This window comes from Excalfactoria chinensis, chromosome 1, assembly GCF_039878825.1.
Source record: "Excalfactoria chinensis isolate bCotChi1 chromosome 1, bCotChi1.hap2, whole genome shotgun sequence".
NCBI classification, from domain to species: Eukaryota; Metazoa; Chordata; class Aves; order Galliformes; family Phasianidae; genus Excalfactoria; species Excalfactoria chinensis.
The window spans coordinates 132,674,544-132,697,272 of NC_092825.1; the positions used below are offsets into that span (position 1 = coordinate 132,674,544).

A 22,729-nucleotide genomic window follows, 5' to 3' on the forward strand; every position below is an offset into this window, starting at 1 on the left:
TATAAATAGAGGTGCTGAGGAAAAGTGAATGAATGGTTTTCCATTTCCCATCTAGAGTGAAAATGGGATGACATCTTGGGGCTCTTTCTTTACTTTCAGTCTGCACTCAGATCTCTGAATGTCTCACATACAACCACAGTAAAAGCGTTTAGAGAACTATTGCTGGTTTTACAGACAAAAGGAGAGATTTGGGGAGTCATCACTACAACTTCGGTCACATGCCTTCTTCAAAGGAATACCCTGAAAGGTAAGGAAGCAGAGAGAAAGAAAAAAGAGAAAGAAAGAAGGAGAAAAAAAAAACAAAAACAACAACAACAACAACAACAAAAAAAAACAACACAAAAAACCCAGAACAACACTCTTCCTCACTTAGCAGAAGGCAGTATATTACAATTGTGTGGAAAAGGGTATGTCTGTGGTCAAAACCAGTGCCTGGTTCATTCAATCTGCTTTGCTAACAACAACTGAATAGGTTATATAAAAGGTAAAAAATAAAAATAATTAAAAAAAAGTTGAAAATATTTAACACTTCCTTATTGATTTTTCTTTTTCCTTTTTTTCTTTTCTTTTTTCTTTTTTCTTTTTTTCTTTTTTCTTTTTTCTTTTTCCTTTTTTTTCTTTTTTTTTCTTTTTCTTTTTTCTTTTTTCTTTTTTCTTTTTTCTTTTTTCTTATCAAGAAGAGTATTTTGTGACACAAAGCCAGGAACCTGGCTGATTAACCGAAAACTACTGCCTAACCTTTAGCGACCTAAGGAGAAGTTAAGCAACAATTTAAACTAGAGTATTTCTCCCATAATGTCACCAGTTCACCATAAAACCATGAAGTCAGTGGAAAGATATGGCAGAGGATGACTTGCCATACAAGAATACCTGTTTTAGATACATCTTAAGATGGAAAATATTGTGCTCTCAAAGTAGCAATGTCATTTTATTAGAAAGATGCTAAAAGGATGAGCTTAGACCAGATGCTTAAGTCTGGGGAAATAAAGCTAAAGATGCCCAAAAAACATTTATGTGTCTCAATATATATACAACAACCTATGTTCAAAGATTGTAACAATATTATACATAATCAGGTATGTATTTTAACAAGAGTATCTCTGTCTTTCAAAAGAACTGTAGCAGCTTTAGGGCAGAATATGCTAGATCTCTCTCATGCATGCCCACCCATGGTATCAAATGCATTTTAAACTCACGCTGCAGATATGATTACTCAAAATGTAAAAGTGTCCCCAAACTTTCATGTAATCAGCTTGAAGAGAGTTTTTTAGGATTACATACTTTCCATAAAAGTGGGATGAAGTGTGGAATAGTAAGAAAGGAGACGTTTTCTCAGTAACTTGCAGTCTTCCTAAATTCAGTCCTTCTCTCTTTTCCACACTGTTCATATCACAGACATGGATAAAAAAAAGAGCTGCAAACAGCATCACATCAGTACATCACAAAGAAAACCTGTCTGGCTTTCTAATTTAGGTGTTGTATCTTAAGCGGATCAAAAACATTCTATAGTTGCATGCTAAAATAGAAAACTAGACTGTGAATTAAACAGTGAGGTTACATCTGAAAGTAATTTTTTTCTCTCCTTTGAGTGAGGGTGAGAATGAAAAAATGAAAACTATTTGGCTGATCAAACAAAACATAAGACTTTCCATCCAGCGCTCACATTTCTTATTTTATTTAAGGAAAAGATAATAAAGGAGTATTTCAGAGAAAAATCAGATAGTATCTCCTTGATGGGAAGTGCCTTTTATCACAAGATAGCTCTAAGATATCTATAAGGCAACTAAGATGAAAAAAAAGAGGAAAGAAATGTCTTCAGTGTCTTTAAAAACATAACCAAGCTATAGCATTTGTTAGAAAACTGCATAGAATAAGCAAGATAAGAAAAGAAGACAAAAATATTTTAAAAGGTGTAATCTACCTTGTGGTGGATCTCCCAGTCCTTTTTCTTCCATCTCCATATGGGGGGACCTTTATTCTTCTACCTATTTCCTTTCTACAAGCCTGATTTAAAAACCCATTGCAATCTTTCTCCTGATCTCAGCATGCTTTGGATCAGACCTTACTCTAATAGGCATAGACTAATTTGAGCGAGACATTTAAATTATCTTCCTGCTGCAGTCATGTGCAAAAGTTATATCTCACTTGTTTGATGGCTTCAGTTAATGAAGAATAGCCTCGGCTCATTTCAGCTCATGCCCAAATATACCAGCTGGATGTAACTATGACTGAGCTCTCATTATAAAGTTGTCATAATAAAGATGACCTACAATTTTTGTGAGAAAATACTGGACTTCTAGATTCCATATTATCTGCTCACTCTTCTATGGCTGAAAATGTCAACAAACAAAAACACATTCTCATTCTCCAGCAAGAAGTCTCAACAGACACAGAGCAAACATCTGCAAGATAATTCAATCAACTAAATGACATTAACATCTTCCAAATTTCTATGGTACACCCTTTTAAACTCCAGTCTGACATACTTTTACTGGATGACAGTTAATCCTCTGATTTTGTGAGGAAAGTTTAAAAATATCCAGGCAAAGAGACAAAATTGAAGGTGATGTGGAAATCAGGAATAAAGGAGAGTGCAAGAATTAGATCTGCATGAACAGGAATTAGTAGTATCAGTGCCTGCTAACATTAATAAAAATTTCCCCGGTGCTTTGGGCAACCAGGCCCAGATACCAGGAGCTACCTCACAATAATTTAGCTTTCCAAAAAATTCTGAACGAAAAAGTAAAACTTTATGAATGCATCAGAAAATAAGTTCTTCCGTATTGCTCACGCTATAGAACAAGCATGGATATCACTCTTGTCAGTAAACAGGTGCAGATAATAAAATCTCTGACTCTCTTCACAGGTAATGGGTAAAATAATACCTAGACATGACTGTAAGAAGTTAAGATAAAATCAAAACTATACAACTCTGAGGATGGTAAAGCACATGTTTGGCCTATCATTTTGCCTACAAATAATTTCCTATGGAGTACGGATTGTTCCAAATGTAAAAATGAACAAATAAAATAATGATGTCCGATGAAACGATGAAGGACCTGTAAATGTTGGTTTGATGATATCAGCGCTTGATGACATTCTAATGCAACTTTTTAATGGAGTACTTATTAATAATCACTGCAAAACTTGCACTTACCAGTAGAACTAGACAACTCAAAACAATTTCTACTACTTTGAAAGTAGCCTGGTGCAAGATTTTACGCACACAAAAAAGTGCTTTGTAACTGGGAAATACAATTATTCATAAATAAACTATACAATTATAATACATTACAAAGGCAAGACATTGCTCTAAAGTTTCCTACAAGCATCTGAAAGACCCATTTACAGTTCTCCAAGTTCTCCAGCTCTCACAATTTTGTATTAAAAAATCATAGAAAAGCAGGAGACTAATGCAGGTAATTGTGGATGACTATATGTGTGATGTTAGGCAAAATTTTAAGAGCAATTACTTTGAAATATTAAAGCTGCTCATTCTGATGAGTTTTTATTACCTGCTAAAGTGTTTGGTAAAGAATTATTTCTGATTGTTAAACTAAAGCACTCCACTGAGGAAAATACACAGCATTTAGGTTGAGCAACAGCTTCAGGCCCCTTCAATTTTTTGCAAGCTCATTCTGTTAGACTTTGTCCTCAGTGCTTGACCAGTTATCTATCATCTTAGATGTCATGAGCCAAAGAACTAAAGAGCACTAGGGCTGACTGTATTGACTGAAGCATGGCACTCACTGACACTGCTGTAAGGAGACCACTCTGCAGAACACCTGGTGACCTGCCAGCTAGAGAGATGGACTTTCATGAATTCTTTGCACTTTCTAAGCTTCAGAACACATGTAATAAATATTCCCAATAAAAACTCTAATTTCTAAGTGAATTCAGTATTTTGCACCAATATCAGTTTTCAGAATGAATGATGAATATGGGAACATACCTCTAACATACCTCTGTTTTTTTGTTTTTGTTTGTTTTTTTTTTTTTTTTTTTTTTTAGGAAGTTTTGTCCCTTTACTTCATGCTGATATAATTAACTAACCTCATCTATACAAAATTCTTTTATCTACATCAGATCTGTGATAGCAAAATGTTAAAGGATCTTTGCAAGAAAGTGGCAACAGTGTATCCTTCACATTCTTTCCTCCTCCACACACAGTCAGCTTCTTGATTTTCAGATGTGGTTTTACAGCCTTATTTTGTTCCCTCGAGCTCCAAGACCTAACACTAAGGGGCACCAGAGAACTGAACTGCATCTGTTCAGATCCATCAGGAACCAGTTGCTGCAACAAACACCATAAGATTCAGCGTGCTGGGTGGAGAGGGAATGGGGCTTTGGGGGAAACATAACAGACGAGACGACAGTTCTGCATGACACATCCTCTGTTACAGAAAACAGACCGGAAGAGTAAGGATGCACACATTCCAGGAATGTTGAATGCCTTCTCATTATAGTCTATTGCAGGGTTTCAAAAAATTACTCTCACTCTATTTTTCCATACAAAAGTTGGGAAATGCATGAAAATATTGAGGCTTTTTTCATAGAAGACAAGTATATCTAAAAAATCCTAGCAGATTGGAAGTGTATTTTGTTTGATCTTAATCAAGTGTAAACAGAGAGACACAGACTTACACCTGAATTCTCATATTAACTTTCAAGCCTATTTGCCAGGTGGGTTCTCCAAAACTGACTTCCTTCACCTCGTTTGACTGCCAAATGGAAAATAATCATGCCAGTGCCACATATCTTATAAAACACATTCTGAAAATCTCAGGTATCAAAACCTGCTGCTTATTCCAGGTTTTGTTTTGTTTTGTTTTGTTAGTTTGTTTTAGTTCTGTTTCTTTTTCTGTTTCATTCCTCTTTTACACTGAAAAATGCATAAGCAAAGAAGCAAAATATAATTGAATAAATGATACTGCAAGTTAGATGAGTTACTCTGTTCTGATTAAAATCTCAGTCATGGTCATCTCCCAGAATGGAAGGCAATACAAAAATGCAGTTACACTACAGGGCCCAGTATGTCAAATCATCGGAATCAAAGCTCCAAGACCAAAATTAATAATGTACCATTAGCAGATGGTGTGAGCTGATTGACTGAGAATTGCAAACTGCATTCTGATTGAGTACTGTAGACTTTTTCTTACAATACCAGCATTTTTTTTTTTCTGTCTCTTTAAATAGTGTATCAAAATAAAATCCACAGTTAACTTCTGCTTAGTGTAGAATTTGACTTTTAGATATTTTAAGGCCAAATGAGACCATTATGATAATGTGCCTTGACCCCCAGCATAACACAGGGCATAGAGCATCACTCAGCAACTCCTCCTTTGGGTCTGCATCTTCTGTTTGAGGTATACCATTTCCTTCTGAAAGACATCCAACCTCATTTTATTGCTCAAAGTGATGGAAATTCTAGCACATTCTGTGGTAAACACACTCCTCTGTTAATGACAGCTGCAGCTAGAAAAGGTTCAAGTTTTTTCCTCTTCTGATTTGGTCTAGTTTCAGATTTAATCTCACAGAAGTAGAGAGCCATCAACTATTAGAAATGATATCACTTTATAGACGATAGCCTTGTAAAGGATAAAGCTTTCTTTAACCATATAATGGTGAAAGCTACCTTTGGGGGGAACAGCATGCACCTTGTTCAGGGACCTTAATCAGTTCCAAATGGTCCTTTCCCTCCAGATGGAGAAACCCCCAGGAATGAGGATGGGCATGTCCTCTCCGACTTTCTCCAATCCAATGGTGAAATAAAAAAATACATCTTAGTCGTGCTCTGACCAGAAGCATACATGATTTCTTGAGAGTAAGACCTTGTAGCATTAGGCTAGTAGAGGTCTTCATCTGATAACATTCAGTCTCTTTTCTTGTCTTGTGCAGGATCCAAATGCATCTGTTGCTGTTACGTTTAAGTGTCACATCAAGCAAGGTAAAGGTAATTCCAGGAGCAACCAAGCAGTATGCTCATTTAAGCAAACGATTCTGCTGGTAGGGTCCAGAAGATAGTGGAATGTCTACTGTGGGTATGAAATCATCAGCTATCTGGCTTTTATCACCCAAATAAGACAGTTAACCATATTTTCTGTCTCTCTCTCCAGGCAGCAACATCCAAAAGGTGAAACACAAAGACTGGCAGCACCTACTCTGCTCAAACGTGCTGGACTAGGGTTCTGAAAAACTTCTGTTGTGGGAACAGCTTGGGGTTTATGGGCATTTCCCTGCTTTCCGACAAGAAGGAAAGGAAGCTATTTCCACTCATTTTACTGTGGGGCCAAAACCTGCTGGGATCCAGCCCCTGGGGTTTCACGTGCCATTTGTGATTTGCTGTGACCAGGACAGACACGACAGCAGCCGTCACCCTGAACGGACATGGTGTTTGGGGACACAGGGGAAGGAGACCCTGCAGGAGAGAGGGCTGGAGCGTGGATCTGAGCAGTGTCTTCAGCAAGGGGAAGCAGGGAGGCGAGTGGAAGGAGTTGCACTGAGGAGGCCCTTTGGAGGGGCCATGTGGTCCCCAGTGCCTCTCCCACCTCCTCCTCCTCCTCCTCCTCCTCAGGCAGGAGGAGGCAGACTTGCTGCTGCTGCCAATGCGCCAGGATAGAGAGATCTCGGCGCGGGAGGAGATGACGCAAAAGGCAGAGCTCCCCCCAAAAAAGTGTTTCTCCAGGACGAAGATGGCGGCAACTTAGCCCAAGGGCCCAAGATGCCTGTGGCCATCGGGGGCCCCCAGCCAGGCAGTTCCGCCCCGTGCGCCCGGGGACATCGCTCCCGGCGGCAGCAGCGGCGGCAGCCGCAGCCCATTGTCACCAGCGGCGGCGGCGGCCCCGGCAGCCTCCTCCTCCTCTTCCTCTTCCTCCTCCTCCTCTTCAGCATCCTCGGCAGCGCTCCGGGAGCCCTGCAGCAGCGTCTCTCCAGTTAGAGAGGAGGGGGGAGAGGAGAAAGCGGAGACGGAGACAGCGGTGCAGCATCTGTGCCGCGGCTCGGGGCTGAGGAAGAGGAGCGGCGGCGGCGGCGGGGAGGAAGAGGAGGCGAGAAGCCCTCCCGGAGCCGTCCGTCGGCAGCGGGGGACGCGGCATGCGGCTGTCCGGGGGCAACGGGCTTTTCTCGGGAGGGAGATGGAGAGCTGCGCTCTGACCATGCCTGGGTGAGAGGGGAAAGGACCAGTCGCGCAGCCCCGCCGCCACCAACTACCACCACCACCACCACCATCTCCTCTCCCTCTCCTCTCTCTGCGTTACCGCTCTCGCTTTCTCCGCGGCACTCCGCGGTGGATGGACTGGGGCTGCTTCGTGTGGCGAGACCAAGGCTGAGCCACTGGCCAACCCCGACACTATCTCAGAGGAAGAAAAAGAAGAAGAAAGAAGAGGGAGAAAGAGAGAGAGGGGGAGAGTGGAAGAGGGAGCGAGCGAGCGAGAGGAGGAAGACAGGCAAGAAAATCCCCCCAATCTTTTAAGTCAATGAATATTGTGGTGACACCGGCAAAGGAGCCCTCACGGTGGAGTCGGCCAGGGCTGTGCGTTCCCAAAATATGACCAGGGGTGCTTGGATGTGCAGTCGGCAGTATGACGACGGCTTAAAAATCTGGTTCGCATCCCGGGAGAACGAGAAACCCTTCGCGGATTCAGAGAGGGCTCAGAAATGGCGACTGTCCCTGGCATCGCTCTTGTTTTTCACGGTCCTGCTCTCTGATCACTTGTGGTTCTGCGCCGAGGCCAAATTCACGGGCACCGGAGAGAAGGAACAGCCGCCGCCTGACAAGCCGGAGCCCGCGGAGCCGGAGCTGCCTCCTGGCATGGGGGAACCGTCGCCCCCCGCGCCCCGGCTCCTCACCCCCCCCGAGCCCTCCCTCCCGCCCTCCCCCGGCAACGGCGGCGGCGGCGGCGGCAGCGAGCTCCGGCACGGCGAGGCTGCCTTCCTGGGGAACTCCACCGCCGCTCCCCCGGAGACGTGCCCCCCGCCGGGCCGCTCGTCCGGGCGCTGCTTCAGCGTGGGGGACGCCGAGGCGGTGTGCCGGAGGCGGGGGGACTCGGGGCGGCAGCGGGGCGCGGGGCAGAGCCCGGCGCCCGGCTGGGAACTGGCGGATTTTTACCTTTCCTTTTGTAATTCCTACACACTTTGGGAGTTGTTCGCCGGGTTGTCCAATCCGGACACTTTGAACTGCAGTCTGGATGTGGTGCTGAGGGGGGGAGGCTCCTGCAGCCAGTGCGTCCAGGCTTACCAGCGCTACGACCAGCACGCTCAGGAGAAATACGAAGAGTTTGAGGTTATGCTCCAGAAGTATTTACAGTCGGATGAGTACTCGGTGAAATCGTGTCCTGAGGATTGTAAGGTAGGAGCCCCTGCTGTGTTTCCTGTCCCTCGGCGGTGGGCTGCCGGGGTGCCTTTCGTCCGCGCGAGTCGCGCCGTCCCTCCGCGCGTTGCGCTGTGCTGTGTGGGCGCTCCGCGTTGGGGATGCTCGGGGTGCACCTGGCGTTGGCGGCCGCTATCCGCGGGTGGGAGCATCCGGGGTCACTGCGCAGAGCCCCCGGGTGAGCGCTCCTGAAAGGGAGGCAGGCAGAGGGGGAATGTTAAAAAAATAAAAGAGTGATTCTGGATCCTCTGGGAGTGCAGAGCTGGATTTCCCCCTCCTCATGAATATGCGATTGGCTCCGTCTCGGCTGCCGGATAGCAGCAGGCTGTGATGCGGCTTGACGGTAGGCAGCGACGGGGTCTGCATGCCAATGAGCGGGGCCCGAGACCGCAGTCGGGGCCAGGGTCGGTGAGGGGCGCGGGGTGGCTGGGCTCTGCGTTGTACCCGAAGGACGGGCGGAGTGGCTCTGTCTGCGGCTGGGAGCTGCGGATCGGTTCCTGTCCGCGTTTGGCCCCGCTGTCGGTGGAGCGGGAACGGGACCCTGCCTCCAGGTGCTCATCCGCGTCTGTGGAGAGGGAAGTGCTTGAGAAGGAGATGGATGTGTGCGGGAAATGTTGTGATAATTGATTGGAAAGTGGTGGTGACACTTGTCTGGTGGTTGAATTTCTTTAGGACTCGGTTGTTGGTTATGGGGCCATAAGTGAGTTTTCAGATTTCTGAAGAGGCTTTTGGTTTGTTCTGCTGGAAGGCAGGGTCCCACTTTGTTTCTTTGAAGTTGTTGTCTTCTCTGTACTTTTGCACAAGATTAGTTGGCCTAATTCTCAAGAGAGGAGGAGATGAGAAAAAAGAAGTGTTATCTTTTGCACCTTAAATAATTATCCGCATAGTATTTTCCCTGTTCATATATATATTGAGGGCCAGACCAGGTGAATGGTTTTTTCCCTGTACTGGATTAACTCAGCTACTGTAGCACTACATTAACCAGTCTGAACCAATTCTGCATTAGCAGTGGAGCACAACAGTGTGTACAAATCCCTGTGCTGAGCAGCAGGCCTAGCAATAGTTCAGTGCTCTGTAACTTCAGCAAGGCCGTCTGAAATCACTTAATGGTGACAGCATATCCCCAAAGCATCCTATTCCCTGTTCAGGTAGTATACTTTACACATGTATTTGTCTGAAAATCAATCCTCAGCCCCCCCCAGAAGCTGAAATATTCTGTTACCTCATTGGGTAAAGCAAGAAAGTTACCTTCTCCCCCCTATGAAACCTGACAAAAGTGAAGTAGTTTCATTAGTAATTTTGACTCAATTGTTTCTGGAGTCATGTATGCTTTATGCACTCAGTTACAGGTGTTGTAAATATATTTCTGAAGTGAATTACTTAAGGAAAAAAGCATAAACTGGATAAATAAAAAGCGTGTCAAATATAAATAGATGTCTACTGCTGTGAGGACATCTTTGCCATTTCAGTAACTCCTTAACCTAGAAATTGACCTACTGCTCTTGGCTGCCAAATAATCTTCAGGCTCAAAGTGATTCTCTTTTGTATTGCTATTTAATCAGTCTGAACTTTGCCACAAATTGTGCTTTTGATCTACAATATATCGTGATATAAAAGGCGCTTAAAATGCACACAGTAACAAATATACACTATATTACTAATTCCATTTTGGAGACTGAATGAGCATAAATGCTTTTCCAAGTATGGGCAAGAAGCTGTAGAAGTAAAGTGCTTTCATGAGATAAGCAGGCAAACCAAACAAACAAAATACCAATGACAGATATTAGTTCTGAATGCTAGACTAGCCAGTTGATGGAACTGTGTCCTGAGAATCTGGCCAACCAATCTGTCATAAGAAACATGGGATACTCCGGACGGGAAAAAAGAAATAAATAATAAAAATGTTACAAATAATAGCTATGTGAAAAAGGTGCAACTTGGTGTTTTGTAGACTTGAGAGAACCCGGGCCGGGCGCGGGGAGGCCGCTGTCCGTGGTGCTGTAGGGCTGCGCTCGCAGCTGGAGGCTGTCGGAGCCGAGCCGGACTGCGGGGAGCCGCTCTGTGCCACGTGCGCCCGGAGCTGGTGCTGCTGGTCCATTTTGGTTCACTCTGGTCGCTGATGAAGTTTAGTGTTTAGCGGGCCCAGTGCTCTGCTAGCCCCGTGCTTTGATGTGATTGTACGTGATCTGCACTGAAGTGTGTGCAGGTGAAGCTGGAAACTTGTGATTGGCAAAATGGGCATTGCAATGTTTCACTGTACTTACTGGTGTTCTGTACATATTTCACCTAATCCATTCAATCAGGACATAGTTTCTTCTTATTTATTTATTTATTTCCCCTTCTTCTTTTCTTTTTCTGTACCTTAATTTTTAGAACATTGGAGACCTAGATATTTTCTAGCATAAGAATCAGTATTCATGCGTAGTAAATAGCTTGACATCTAACTATACACTTGAGCTACACATCATTGGTTTATGTGGTGAGCTGCATTTTATCTTCTGTTAAACAAAGATCTAAAACTACTGACTTTATTCTGTTATCATATATGTAAGCACTGGCTTAGTAAAATAAAATGCTTGTTAAATAATGTATTTGTATTTAAGAGATCATTAGTATTGAAGGAGAGCTGCTCCATTCACAAAAGAGGGCTTTTCATCCAGGTGACTAGTTATACCTGATGACAAAATCAATAAAATTTATACTGGATACCAGTCATCTGAAACTTTTAATCGAGTATTACTTCCCCCTCCCCATCTCCCCTCACCTTCAGCAATGTCAGTTCTCAAAGTAAATAGTCCAGCAAGTTATGTCATTCAATTATGTAATTTTGATTATAGAAAACTGTTCATATAGAAATAATGTTGATGTACATTTTTAAAACTTCAGCTCCGTATTGTTATTCCTTTATCTGAAACCAAAAGAAAAAACTTTTAAAATACTATGTTCCGCTACATGTCTTCTAGTCCCCGAGGAGGATTTTAAACAGTTTTGTAATACAGAAAGTTATTTTCAGACAGGAGTTATTCAGTTTATCAGTTCATATTCAGCTATCTTACATAGTGCTTTTTGTTTTATTTTGTTTTAATAGATATATTCTTTTTAAATAAACGACTTTCTGTAGTCAAGGTCACCTTATTAAACTTCTAATTGAGGTGCATTACCTTTAAAAAAAAAAAAAGACAGAAAATGCTGGGAATTTGGAATCTGAGAATATTATGAAAGCTATTATTACTGATAGTTACATTCATTGTTACAGTGAATATGCGTATGCAACTAATATAATTCAGAATGTCAGTAGACGCTGTACATTGTTTAGAAATTCTGGATGTTACTGTCGTCTCTCTGCAAATTAATCTTCCACTTACTCTGTAAAAATATTATTGAAGTCTGATGTCTTTACATGTGTTTTTTCTTGTTCTGATAATCACTAATGACAAAACAGTAAATATAAGTAGGACGCCTATATGAATGCATTACATATCCAACCAGGTGATATACATAAATTGCTTTTAATTTATTGAATCATTAAGTAATAAGGTAATGGAGAATCTGAATCTACATTTCTGTTTTCTTGCTTTATATTTATTTTTTAAATTTAAGAAATTTTGCTTTTGTGAGTTTAAAAACAATGGTTATGCTTACAGAAATTGTTACTGACAAACTCTATTCTCGTAATGCAAGTTTCCATAATACCATTTTTACATGCAGTGTGACACAGGACTGCATTCAGACAATTAATACAGGACTGTATTGGATTGATGTTAGAAGACACAGTTCCTCATAATGACTTGTCAGCTATCTATCAGGGGAAATACCCAAGTTCTTATTCTTAAAACAGTAGACAATCGCTCTCTGAAATAAAATTCTGGCTACTTCTTATTAACAATTGGGTCAAATAACTAAGTAGGCCATACTCACGTAAAGTTTTTTTCTTTTTTCTTTTTTCTTTTTTTCTTTTTCTTCAGTAAAAGAACGTACTTATTTGTGAAAAGTAACTGAGACCAACACTATTTTTTTTTTATTTTTATTTTTCCAATAATATTTATTAATATTGATTCTGTTTGGACAAAACCTCTCAGCTAGTTACCACTTACTGACACATCTTTTTTTTTAATCCAGTGAAAGTTAAAAATGTGGCTGTGGCCAGCCTTAGTGTCAGTTAGAATATTACAAGGTGTGAATCAGGTAAGTGCATCATAGTTAAAATACATTCAGTTTTACTACTAGAATATCAAACGATAAACATAAAAATATAACAACTTTTTTTATTTCAACATTGCTAAAAATCAAACTTTTATTCACGTCACAGATGATCAACATGTATACATAGCGAACTTTTATTTTATTTTTTTTCCCTGCAGCAATTGTCATTTAACTATTTTTTATTAGAAGTTTATGATAGTGGTATCAGAAAAATCTTCGAAAATAGCTGAGCTTTAATACCACTTAGTTGAAAATCATGCATTTCAATAAAGGGATTCATCATGAAACACAGACTATGCAGTTGATGGGAACCTAGAGATGATACTTCTGTTATCAGGTTTTCTTTTCTTTCTTTTTTTTTAAATCAAAGATCTGTGTTCAGTTCCTTTTATTTGAGTAAAAGGATGATTGAAAGTAATTTAAAACAACTAAAATCACATTTGTTCTTATTTATCTGGAAGTATCAAAGCCTATAATGAATCATGACTTTTCCAAGAACTTTTTCCTAAACAGCATATGTAGTCTAATTAGATTTTGATTTAAATTCTTGGTTACACTGGCAGAAGAGAGCAGATGAGAAATACGAAACCAAAAGCTCAAGTGATAAAAGAACCCTTCTGTTACAAAAGGTCACATATTCCAGCATGTGCCTGAAAGTTAGACATTTCAATTACACATCTTAATCACACAATATTTATATGTTATGCAAGAATGATACCTAAGCTAACCAGGAGGAACTCTTAGAAACTGAACCTTCAGCACTGTCGTCCAGTGTCTATCATTGGGAAACAACAGGCACTGATTACTGAACTGATGCTTTCTTAGAATGTCCTGAATTTAACATAATTTAATCTAAACATTTATGGTAGAGATCTTTATAAGGCGAAGAATACGCTTTATTAAAAAGACATGATATTAAATGCATGTATTTTTAAAAGTTTTGCTTTAAATGTTGTGAAGTCAATGTGATTGTATAAACTGACTTTTGCATGTTATTTGTTTAGTTGAATTTAAAAATGTAGAATTTTAATTATTTTTCAGAACTAATTTAAGATAAATATGTGGATGATTGTAATAAATCTGGTCTTGTTTTAGTGCAGTGGTATGTTAATATAAAGAGTAATGCTTACTACACACTAAAGGACTTTGTATTTTGTCCTAAAATTCTGATTTAGCAATCTATTTCTATCATCCTTCCCCCCCACATACCCCCCCCTTTTTTTTTTTTTACTTTTTTTTTCTTTTTGAGCTGGATGAATGGCACTGAAGACTATACATGTTTATAGCCATTCTGCTGCTTAAATGGTTTGCTGGGTAAGGATTAGATCTCTCCACTCAGAAAAGAGCACATTTCCCAAAGTGCTCTTTCTAGAATTGAGTTGATCTCACCTAATTTCAGCACTTCAGAATTTTCACTGACTTAATCATGCAGATATTAACTATCTATAGTGTTAATGGGTACTTCATTCCTAGTTTAGGTGAAAAAACCTGTGGATGACTGGCGCAGAGCAGTTGAAGTGAATTCCATCATAATCCTACAGCCACCACTTAACACTTTGGGGTATCAGAGTCACATGATTAGAGATGTCATGGGTCAGCCCTCAGTTTTATTTTGTTCTCTAGGTCTTGGATTCTAGTAGTAGAGTTCAATTGCGCTTTGCAGCACATGCAGCAGTCTTGCTTCTTTGTGTTCTAGGAAAAGTAATCAAAATGCAAATTACAGTTCTATCACTTATCCTGCCTAAAAATCATTTGGTCTATACTTAGTAATTTATCACTTCAGTCTTACACTAAAATCCATAATATATTTAGATCTATGAATTGGCTGAAAAGGAGAAAACAACTTAGAAGCCAAATTTGCAAATATTACTTGTTGATACACAAGTAAGCTCCAAAAGATACAAAAGTTAAGGAATTAATCTGACCAAACTGACATCCACAGCATGGATATCTACATCAGATAGAAAAATTCAGAATTTCTTTATTGTCAGTGGAGTTACGTAAGTAATTCTAAAGTCTGAGTCAGTTTGCAATAAAGTAGATATCTAAACTAAATCAGATGGATTATCTCTTATCTGTTCATTGTATCTAAAGTGCCCTTAATCTCAGATGCGACATACCTTCACTATGGACTTCTACATTCATATTAGGTGAATCCTAACAAAGTAATTTTGGCACTGAAAAAATAAGTCTGGATGAAATTGTGTTCATATGCAAAAATTTAACTGTGTGAAAGTCTATAAAATCCTCCTACTTGTGCTGTCCCACGTCAACCTAGTGAAATCTCCCTCTTTCAATTCTCTGATAACTATAATCTACCACTGAAGTATGTGTGAGCTATGCAATCTGCTTCTTAGAGATGAGGATAGGTAAGGGTCTCGTATAACTACAATTTTATCACTTCTTCGAGAGAGGGAAGGCCAACAGCTTCTACTTAAACTTTTTCAGTTTAAAAACCATACAACAGTTTTAGGTCATCCTCTTAATAGCAAGTAAATTTTCAACAGATTATTTCCTTATTCTCTCTTTTCTTTTTACAAGGAAGATATTTTCAAGTGTCTGTATGTGTAGGTGTACAAGAATTACTATACACTACACCGGGTTTCATTTTCTTCCCTTAGATGAAATCAGAAGGAACTCCCAAGCCTATCTAATCTGCCTAAATTGAGAGGCATATGTTCTTAGAGTTTCATGCCAGTTTACTAAAATAACCATACTGTACTTTTCACTGTACTCCTTTCTTGTCAGAACTGTAAAGCAAACATCACTAAGTGAGAGTATATGACAGTTTGGTAAACTTCACTTAAAGCATCAATCAAAAGAATACAAATTTAGTATTAGGCACTTGAGATATGGTTAGAAGAGAGAATTTATTGATTTGGAAATATGTTAGAAAGAAAAAAGACCAGATTTACTTTTATTGTTATATTTTTTGATTCAGTCTTGTTTGTAAACTGGATAGATACATGAAAGGCATAAACTGTTCCTTTAGAACATAGGTATACCCAGTGAGCTCCCAGTACATAATGGTAAAGAGAACGTGGAAAGATGCAAACATGATTGCAGTGAAGTTGGTTAGTGCTTAATATTCTCCAGTGCTTCATCTGTTGTCTTTCATCCAGACTGATGGACATTTCTTGAAAGCTGCATTAGAAATAACCATGTACTGAAGCCTTTACAAGCGAACCTGTTGAAGAACTGGTTGAATGCAACCAGATATTGAGAGGAGTTGTGAAGATAAATATTATTATAGGTAAACTGCAGCAGTTTTATATGAATTTCATGTTCCTTTGACATTCCTTGGATATTCTTATGGGAGCATTAACCTTTTGTATAGATTTATGTTGAGAAATCAGAGAATTCATCATTAGAAGAAAACTTCCTGATTAAAAACAGTAGAAAGAATGATCTGAAGTTACCAACAAACAGTGTGGGTGTGTCTGGGTTTTCAGAAATGTTGCTGAAAAATTTTGGAAGTTGTTGTGAATATTTTAATTGATTTCAATGAAATAAGGGCGAGTTTACAAATAGAAAACACAAAAAGTCTTTATTTATTTATTTATTTATTTATTTATTTTTTGATATGTCTGGCATTTTAGTGATTTTTTAAAAATATAGCAATTTGGGTAAGTTCCTTAGTTAAGCCAGTATATTTGGATTTTTGTCCTTTATAAGTAGACAAAAAAGATAATTATATTACTCTTGTAGTTTAGAATTTGCAATATAATGCAGTTCTGATTAATTCATCTTCAGGGGAGAAAATGCAGTAGCTAGAATGCTTTTTAAGTGCATATTTAATTCTCAGCGTTTTTGGATAAGATCTTGCCTCCAATTTTTGCTTGAACATTTAAGTAAATGGTATCTTAGGTATGTCAACACACTCCATCTCTGAAAAAACCACTACGAAGTAGCTTTATTGCATTTTTAAGATATTAGCAATTCAAAAGCAGATGGCATTCTTTATTAAAAAGGAAAAGATGGATTGTTTGTGATACTTAGAAAAATAGTTTTTCTCATCTTATTCATCATTCTTATAGGAGGATAAGAGTTTCACAGTCTGCTGATTGTTGACTTAATGATTATTTCTCCATTGGTTAGCTTGATCTCCATATTTCAGGGGTTAGGTTCATAGATTCTTCTCATAAAAACTAATTCTGTATGACTCCTACTTATTTAGATAAATAGTTCTGTTAAGGATTAATCTGAGTAACGTTAGAATGCTTTAAATTATATATTAAAAGTTAATTTCATATTCTGTGTGTATTAATAGACAAACAAAACTTCATAAAAATCAAAATTATCGATGTGGTGTGCGTATTATTCATGAAGAACAGTATACCAGACAGAAAATCCTTTGATAGCTTGGAAAGTTTCTTCTTAACTCATGTTAGGTGAAAACTGATTTATTATACTTGTTTAAAAATACTTTTTGTACTTGTATAACTTCATCATTCAGAGGGCTGGTTTTATGGTTGCTGGTGATAATATTATGTTCTTAAAGGCAAATTACTGTATTTGTATACACATCAAAAACAGGTTCTTCAAAATAAAGTTTATCCTGGAAATGACAACAAGAATACCAAATAAACTCCAAATAATAACATTGTTTGTTTGTTTGTTTAATGCAATTGAGGAATATTTTAATTATGCTTTCAGTTGCAAGGAAATTTTCTGTTGAGTACTCTTTGCATTGCCCCCTCTTATGATATTTTTTGAAACTACATTTCTGTATGAAAGAGTTTAAGAATAAGAGATACATTTTACTGTTCAGTGCTGCAAGTAAAAATGCTTGTGTATTGAAGACATAACTGATTTACAAAGGCAAATCACTTTGTGTTTAGATCTGGTATAACAAATATTTTTTTAAAAGTAAAACTCTGTATAATATATAAGAAAAATATATCTGCAAGTTGTGTATACAATTCCAAAATTACCAAAATAAAAATGTGCTTGCCAGTCATCATCTATTTCATTAAAAATAGCTACAAGTAATCCAAATAATGCTATTATAAAGGCTAAAATCTTTGAAATTTGCAAGATAAATGATTGCTGCAGTATCTATTTAAGATGCTTTTTATTACTAAATAATTCCTTAAGCAAGTTTCAGATACTTTCCAGTGGGATAAGACTCTACTAATTCCAGCTTCGTAAAGTCACGCATATAGTCTAAGCTCCAAGTGTGAGCTATGAAGAAGGATCTGTGTCTTCAGAGCATAAATCACTGACCTTATTGTTACTAAGCAAAATGCTTAAAACACAGCTGTTTTGGAATATTACAAATTGCATACCACTTAGCCATAAAACATCCTGTCATGTTTTACACTATATTCAGGCTGTTTGTATCATGGTACTATGCTTTAAATTGAGACTGGCCAGTTCTGACAATAAGAAAGTTTTCTTACAAAAGAGAACAAGAATGCTGAGCACCCAGAATCCTGTGCATGGGGATGGTCCAGCATATGCTGCCAGGAATATAAAGATTTTGTCCATATAGCCATATAGATGGAACAGGGATATGAGCTGACTAGGTTGCACTGGCTTCAGGTTCTGCACCTAAATAATGAAGCAAAACAAGAACACAGCCAAGGTCCTGTGGGATGGCTTTTTAAATCCTTGTGCATTCAGAGAAGTAAATTTCCAGACCCATTCATTCCACTGTGGTGTAAATTTTTGTTAAAAAATATTTCTACACAGAACTGTTGTAACTTGGGCCAGTGTTATGAAGAAGTAGTAGCTGAACAAAGTACATCTGAAATACTGGCCAAATTCTCTTAAAAGCAGTTTTTAGGTTTTAAAAATTATTATGTTATTGTGTATTTGTTTGTTTGTTTGTTTGTTTGTTTTTAAAATTTATTTTTTATTTTACTCTCATATTCCCCTTTACACTTTCTGGTATAACAGTCCCTGGGGAAATGACCCCTATTATAAGCTATGTTTAGCTAACAAGATAGAGTGTATCACTGGAGTTCAGGAAATGAGGCTTGCTATTTTATATCCCAATTCAGTTAGAAGTGCATTATGGATTCTTTTGTCTTTATTTAAATCTTATAAATGTTGAAGCTCAATCTTATAAATATACATTTTTGCAGCCTCACTGTATTAGCAAAATTAAATCATTACTGCAACAGTAGCTTTTCAAAATTTAGCAGTTGGGATTGATTCCTGGGATGTGACCTGCGTATATGCACTGCAAACAAGTCACTGAGCGGAAGATGGGAATTGAAAATACAATCTTACTTTCTATTGTATATATAGGCCAATTTTCCTTCTGTCAGGGATTTGCAGTGACATAAACCAGGACTTGCTTCACTTAAGTGAGTGGCTTCACTTAAATGTAATACTGTTTTGAGAGCAGAATGAGGTACATGATATGGATGAAAACTCAAATATATAAAATCAAGGGGATGTGTCTGACTCAGGCTGATTTGTCCTAAGAACCTTGGCTCCAAACAGAAATATACAGCAGGTGCTTTAAATACTTCTTTTATTGTCTATGACCAAAGTTGTTAATTTGCTATTTAACTTGTTTTCTGATTAATGGATTTTGTTTGTTTGCTTGTTGGCTTATTTTAACTTATTCTTCATTATAGTACTTGGCTTTGATCTTATTGTCTTATTTCTATTGTTTTTTCCTGTCACAGTATAGAAAATATAAGCTTGACATGATCAGATATCTATGAGGGAAAAATCTTTAAGGCAGCTAAGGAGAATTCTTTCGCTTTTTTCCAACCACTTTTGTAGATCTTCCACCAAGGTTAACAGGAGAGATGCTGATAAAGATGCTGATAGTAGTAGTACTGCGAGTGCTGCTTTGATTGCTGTAGTGTATTTATACTGGTGCAACTACAGTCAGAATTTAAATGTAAGTTGAAGAATGGATGAGGTAACAGATATTTTCGTCTGTAATAAATTTCAGTGCTCACAAAACAGGTAGTAATTTTAACAGTGACTCATCTGAAATAAAAATTGTGGGTATTATGCAGACAAATGTATATGTGCAGTCTATATGTATGTGTGTGTCTAACAGGAGATGCAAAAAACATTACTGATTTTTTTTTTTTTTTTTTTTTTTTTTTTTTTTTTTTTTTTTTTTTGTCTCAAGTCTCCTATTTGTTTTGTGATTGATCTGGAAAGATAAATTACTTTGAGCACTTTTTTCAAAAAAAACCCACATGAATTCAGGAATGCCCCACAGAAAACGTTGAATACAGAAGCATCTGTCAGTGTCACAGTAAGGGTATTCTCAAGATCAGGATGGACAGGGCTTTGAGCAACCTCATCGAGCTGTAGATTTCCCTGTTCAGTTCCCAGAGTTGGACTTTATGGCCTTCAGAGGTCCCTTACAACTCAAAAATTCTATGATTCTCTGATAAACACAACCACTGCTTTACACTGGTATTTCTAACTCCTTGTAGAGAACTTGTGTGTGTTTGAACTGAAATTTGGATCACTGGTTGGAACAAAACTACCTAACATTCCATGTACTTCTGCTACTCAATGATAATAGAATATGGGAAAACCATCTAAAGTATTCTATTTGTGAAGTCAGAATATTTCAGATTATATTTGTTTCTGCATTTTTATTTGCCCTTTTCATAACTGTTTTTTTGCTTGCTTATGTGTTAATTTTAAGACCAGGATCTTTTGATTACTGTGGTTAGTTGGAGGATAAGGTTTTTGTTACTGATATATAATTGTAAGCACTTTCACAGGCTCCACAGAGGCTGTAAATTATCCTCCTTGGAGGTCTCCAAAAGCTGCCTGGATGTGAGCTTGGGCAGCCTGCTCTGGTGGCCCTGATGAAGAGAGGTTGGACCGAAGGGACCCAGAGGTCCATGCCAGCCTCAGCCATCCTGTGATTTTGTGATTGTCAGTTTTGTATTTCCTCTGGAATGTTTTAAATGGAAAAATTATGCTAGCTTGTGCATTATAAGTATGAATTCAAGTGCCTTCCAAAATATTTAAACCTTTCTTTTAAAATTTGTTTGTTCATTTATTTATTATTTTCTTGTTTATTTCTGACTGTCCATCACTGGAAAAAAATATTCCTCCTTAAATTTTTACTGGGAAATATTTACTGGGAAGCATTTATATCATGAACTTTTCTCATGTTTTTTCCTATAGGCCTAATTTGTGGAGAGCTAATATGTAGGATGGAGAAATCTTTTTCCTCTCCTCTACTATAGTTTAGATGTGCAAGAAAAGAAGATCTTCTGTTTTCCATCTTGGAGGAAATATTTATATCTCTGAGTTGTATCAAAGTCATGACCAGTAGGGAAGATCTGTAGGCTCACAGGGAGAAATAAGAGGTCTGTGAGTTTAATTAAACTTGTTTTGGATTACTCTACTGTTGTTGTCTCGTATATAGGATAGAAAATGGAGCTTAAAATACATATGTTAAAAGAGACATCTGAAATCATTTAAAGATACCCTAAGGACAAGCAGAAGATCTGAAAGTGTTTGTTTTTCTGCAAGTAATGGTGCTGTTGGGAACTGAAATATGACCATAATTCAGCAACACAGGGGCCCCATAACATGAAGTACATAGTGATGTGCATCTGCTATACACCTCAAAGGACTGCTTCTGCTTCAAATTCTTTGCTTCACTTTGTATCTGAATAGAGTTAGAGCACAACGCTTTTTCTCAGTGTCTGTACACACTTTGGCACACAGCTCACAAATCTTGAGTGCTTGAACTGTGTACAGGCAGTTGCCCTGAGGCTATGTCTACATTAGCATTTTACTTCAGGTCAGGACTGTGCTTTGGAAACACATCTCCCACCTACTCGTACTCTCAGTCTTCCTGCATTCTGATTCATGTCACAGAGCAATCTGAGAGCTCACACCTGGGTTGCTTTCCACAGAAAATGTCCCCAAAGTGCATCTAAAGAGTTGCAGACATAAGAGCCTATAGGACTTAGTTAACCTGAAGTAAAAACACTAAAACACAAGGTGTGGATGCCAGGATCCTGGCACTGTTTCAGTGTACAGAGTCCCATTACTTGATAAATTCACATAGCCATAATTAAAGAGTAGGAAATACAGCTCTCACCTGGAGATATCTGAGGGATGGAGCTAGGTGATCTTTAAGTTTTCCTCCAACCTAAGCCATTCTATGATTCTGTGATAATTCCCAAATTGTCTCTGAAATTTCATTAGAACACTGGAAACTGATTTTCTTCCCCAAAGTGCAGTACATTTATTTGGAAATAATACATGACATGGATTTTCAGGTTTCAAAAGCAGTAACTACCTGTAATTATTGGGACTTTTGAATTAAAAAGTGCCTAATTAATAATAACAATAACAATAAAATTAAAACAAAAAGCTCATACTTCACTACAATAACAATGAAGATTCCATCAGCAAGGAAATATTTTTCTAGTGCACTTTCTTACCCCAGCCTTTCACTGGCATGTCTATGGAGCTGATGAGCAGCATGGTGCAGATTTCTGCTGTACTCCTTCCCAGCAGCTGCCAAGGCTCTGTGCAGCAGAACCACTGCAGCTCTGCTGCATTTCAGTCTGACTCTGTCCTTGCTGTGAAATTCCCAGCACTTTCTCAGCATGTGGACATAAGGCTAAACAGAGGTTTCAGTGTTTCATTGTGTGAAGTTAGAGTTTTTAAGTTTCATAATAATGATCTAAACAATCATGAAAATGAGTAATTTGTGTGGGGAGGGAGTAAAATAGCAGCAATAGAGCAGGTCTGACCTGCCTTCATAAAACACTGCTTCCCTATCTTTGTACTTATTTATTTTCTCGTTACCTTCAAGGAGAAACAGAAATTATGGAGCAGTATTCAGTCTGTATTTTAGATACCAACTGAACTGATAACCAGATACTCAGAAAAGCCTAAGCAACTGGTTTTCTTTTTTAATTTTTTCATATTCTATATAAAGATGAAGAATTTATTGTCTTTGGATTTTTCAGTAGCAAGGACAATAACAGACTTATGGAATCAGATTAATATAATTTTCCTTCACAGATTAAAGATACTTTCCTAGAAAGATTAGAGAGGTAGAGTGCAGTTCTTAGAAAATATTACACAAAAGGAATATTGCCTTGTTGATGGAATATTTGTTGTTTGTGTGGTGAACTATTATCCTTCCTTTTCGTTTCTTTATTTTCTATATTATTATTATTATTATCAGTACTC

General features: G+C 38.3%; 1 protein-coding gene across 1 annotated transcript in view; it reads left to right on the forward strand.

Annotated features, from left to right (window-relative positions):
* The first annotated feature begins 7,546 nt into the window (after positions 1-7,546).
* Positions 7,547-22,729, forward strand: part of NALF1 (NALCN channel auxiliary factor 1) — a 427,267-nt gene continuing 412,084 nt past the window's right edge. The window contains exon 1 of the mRNA XM_072344724.1: positions 7,547-8,347. Within this exon, the coding sequence (XP_072200825.1) occupies positions 7,547-8,347 (801 nt within the window). The remainder of the gene's footprint in view (positions 8,348-22,729) is intronic.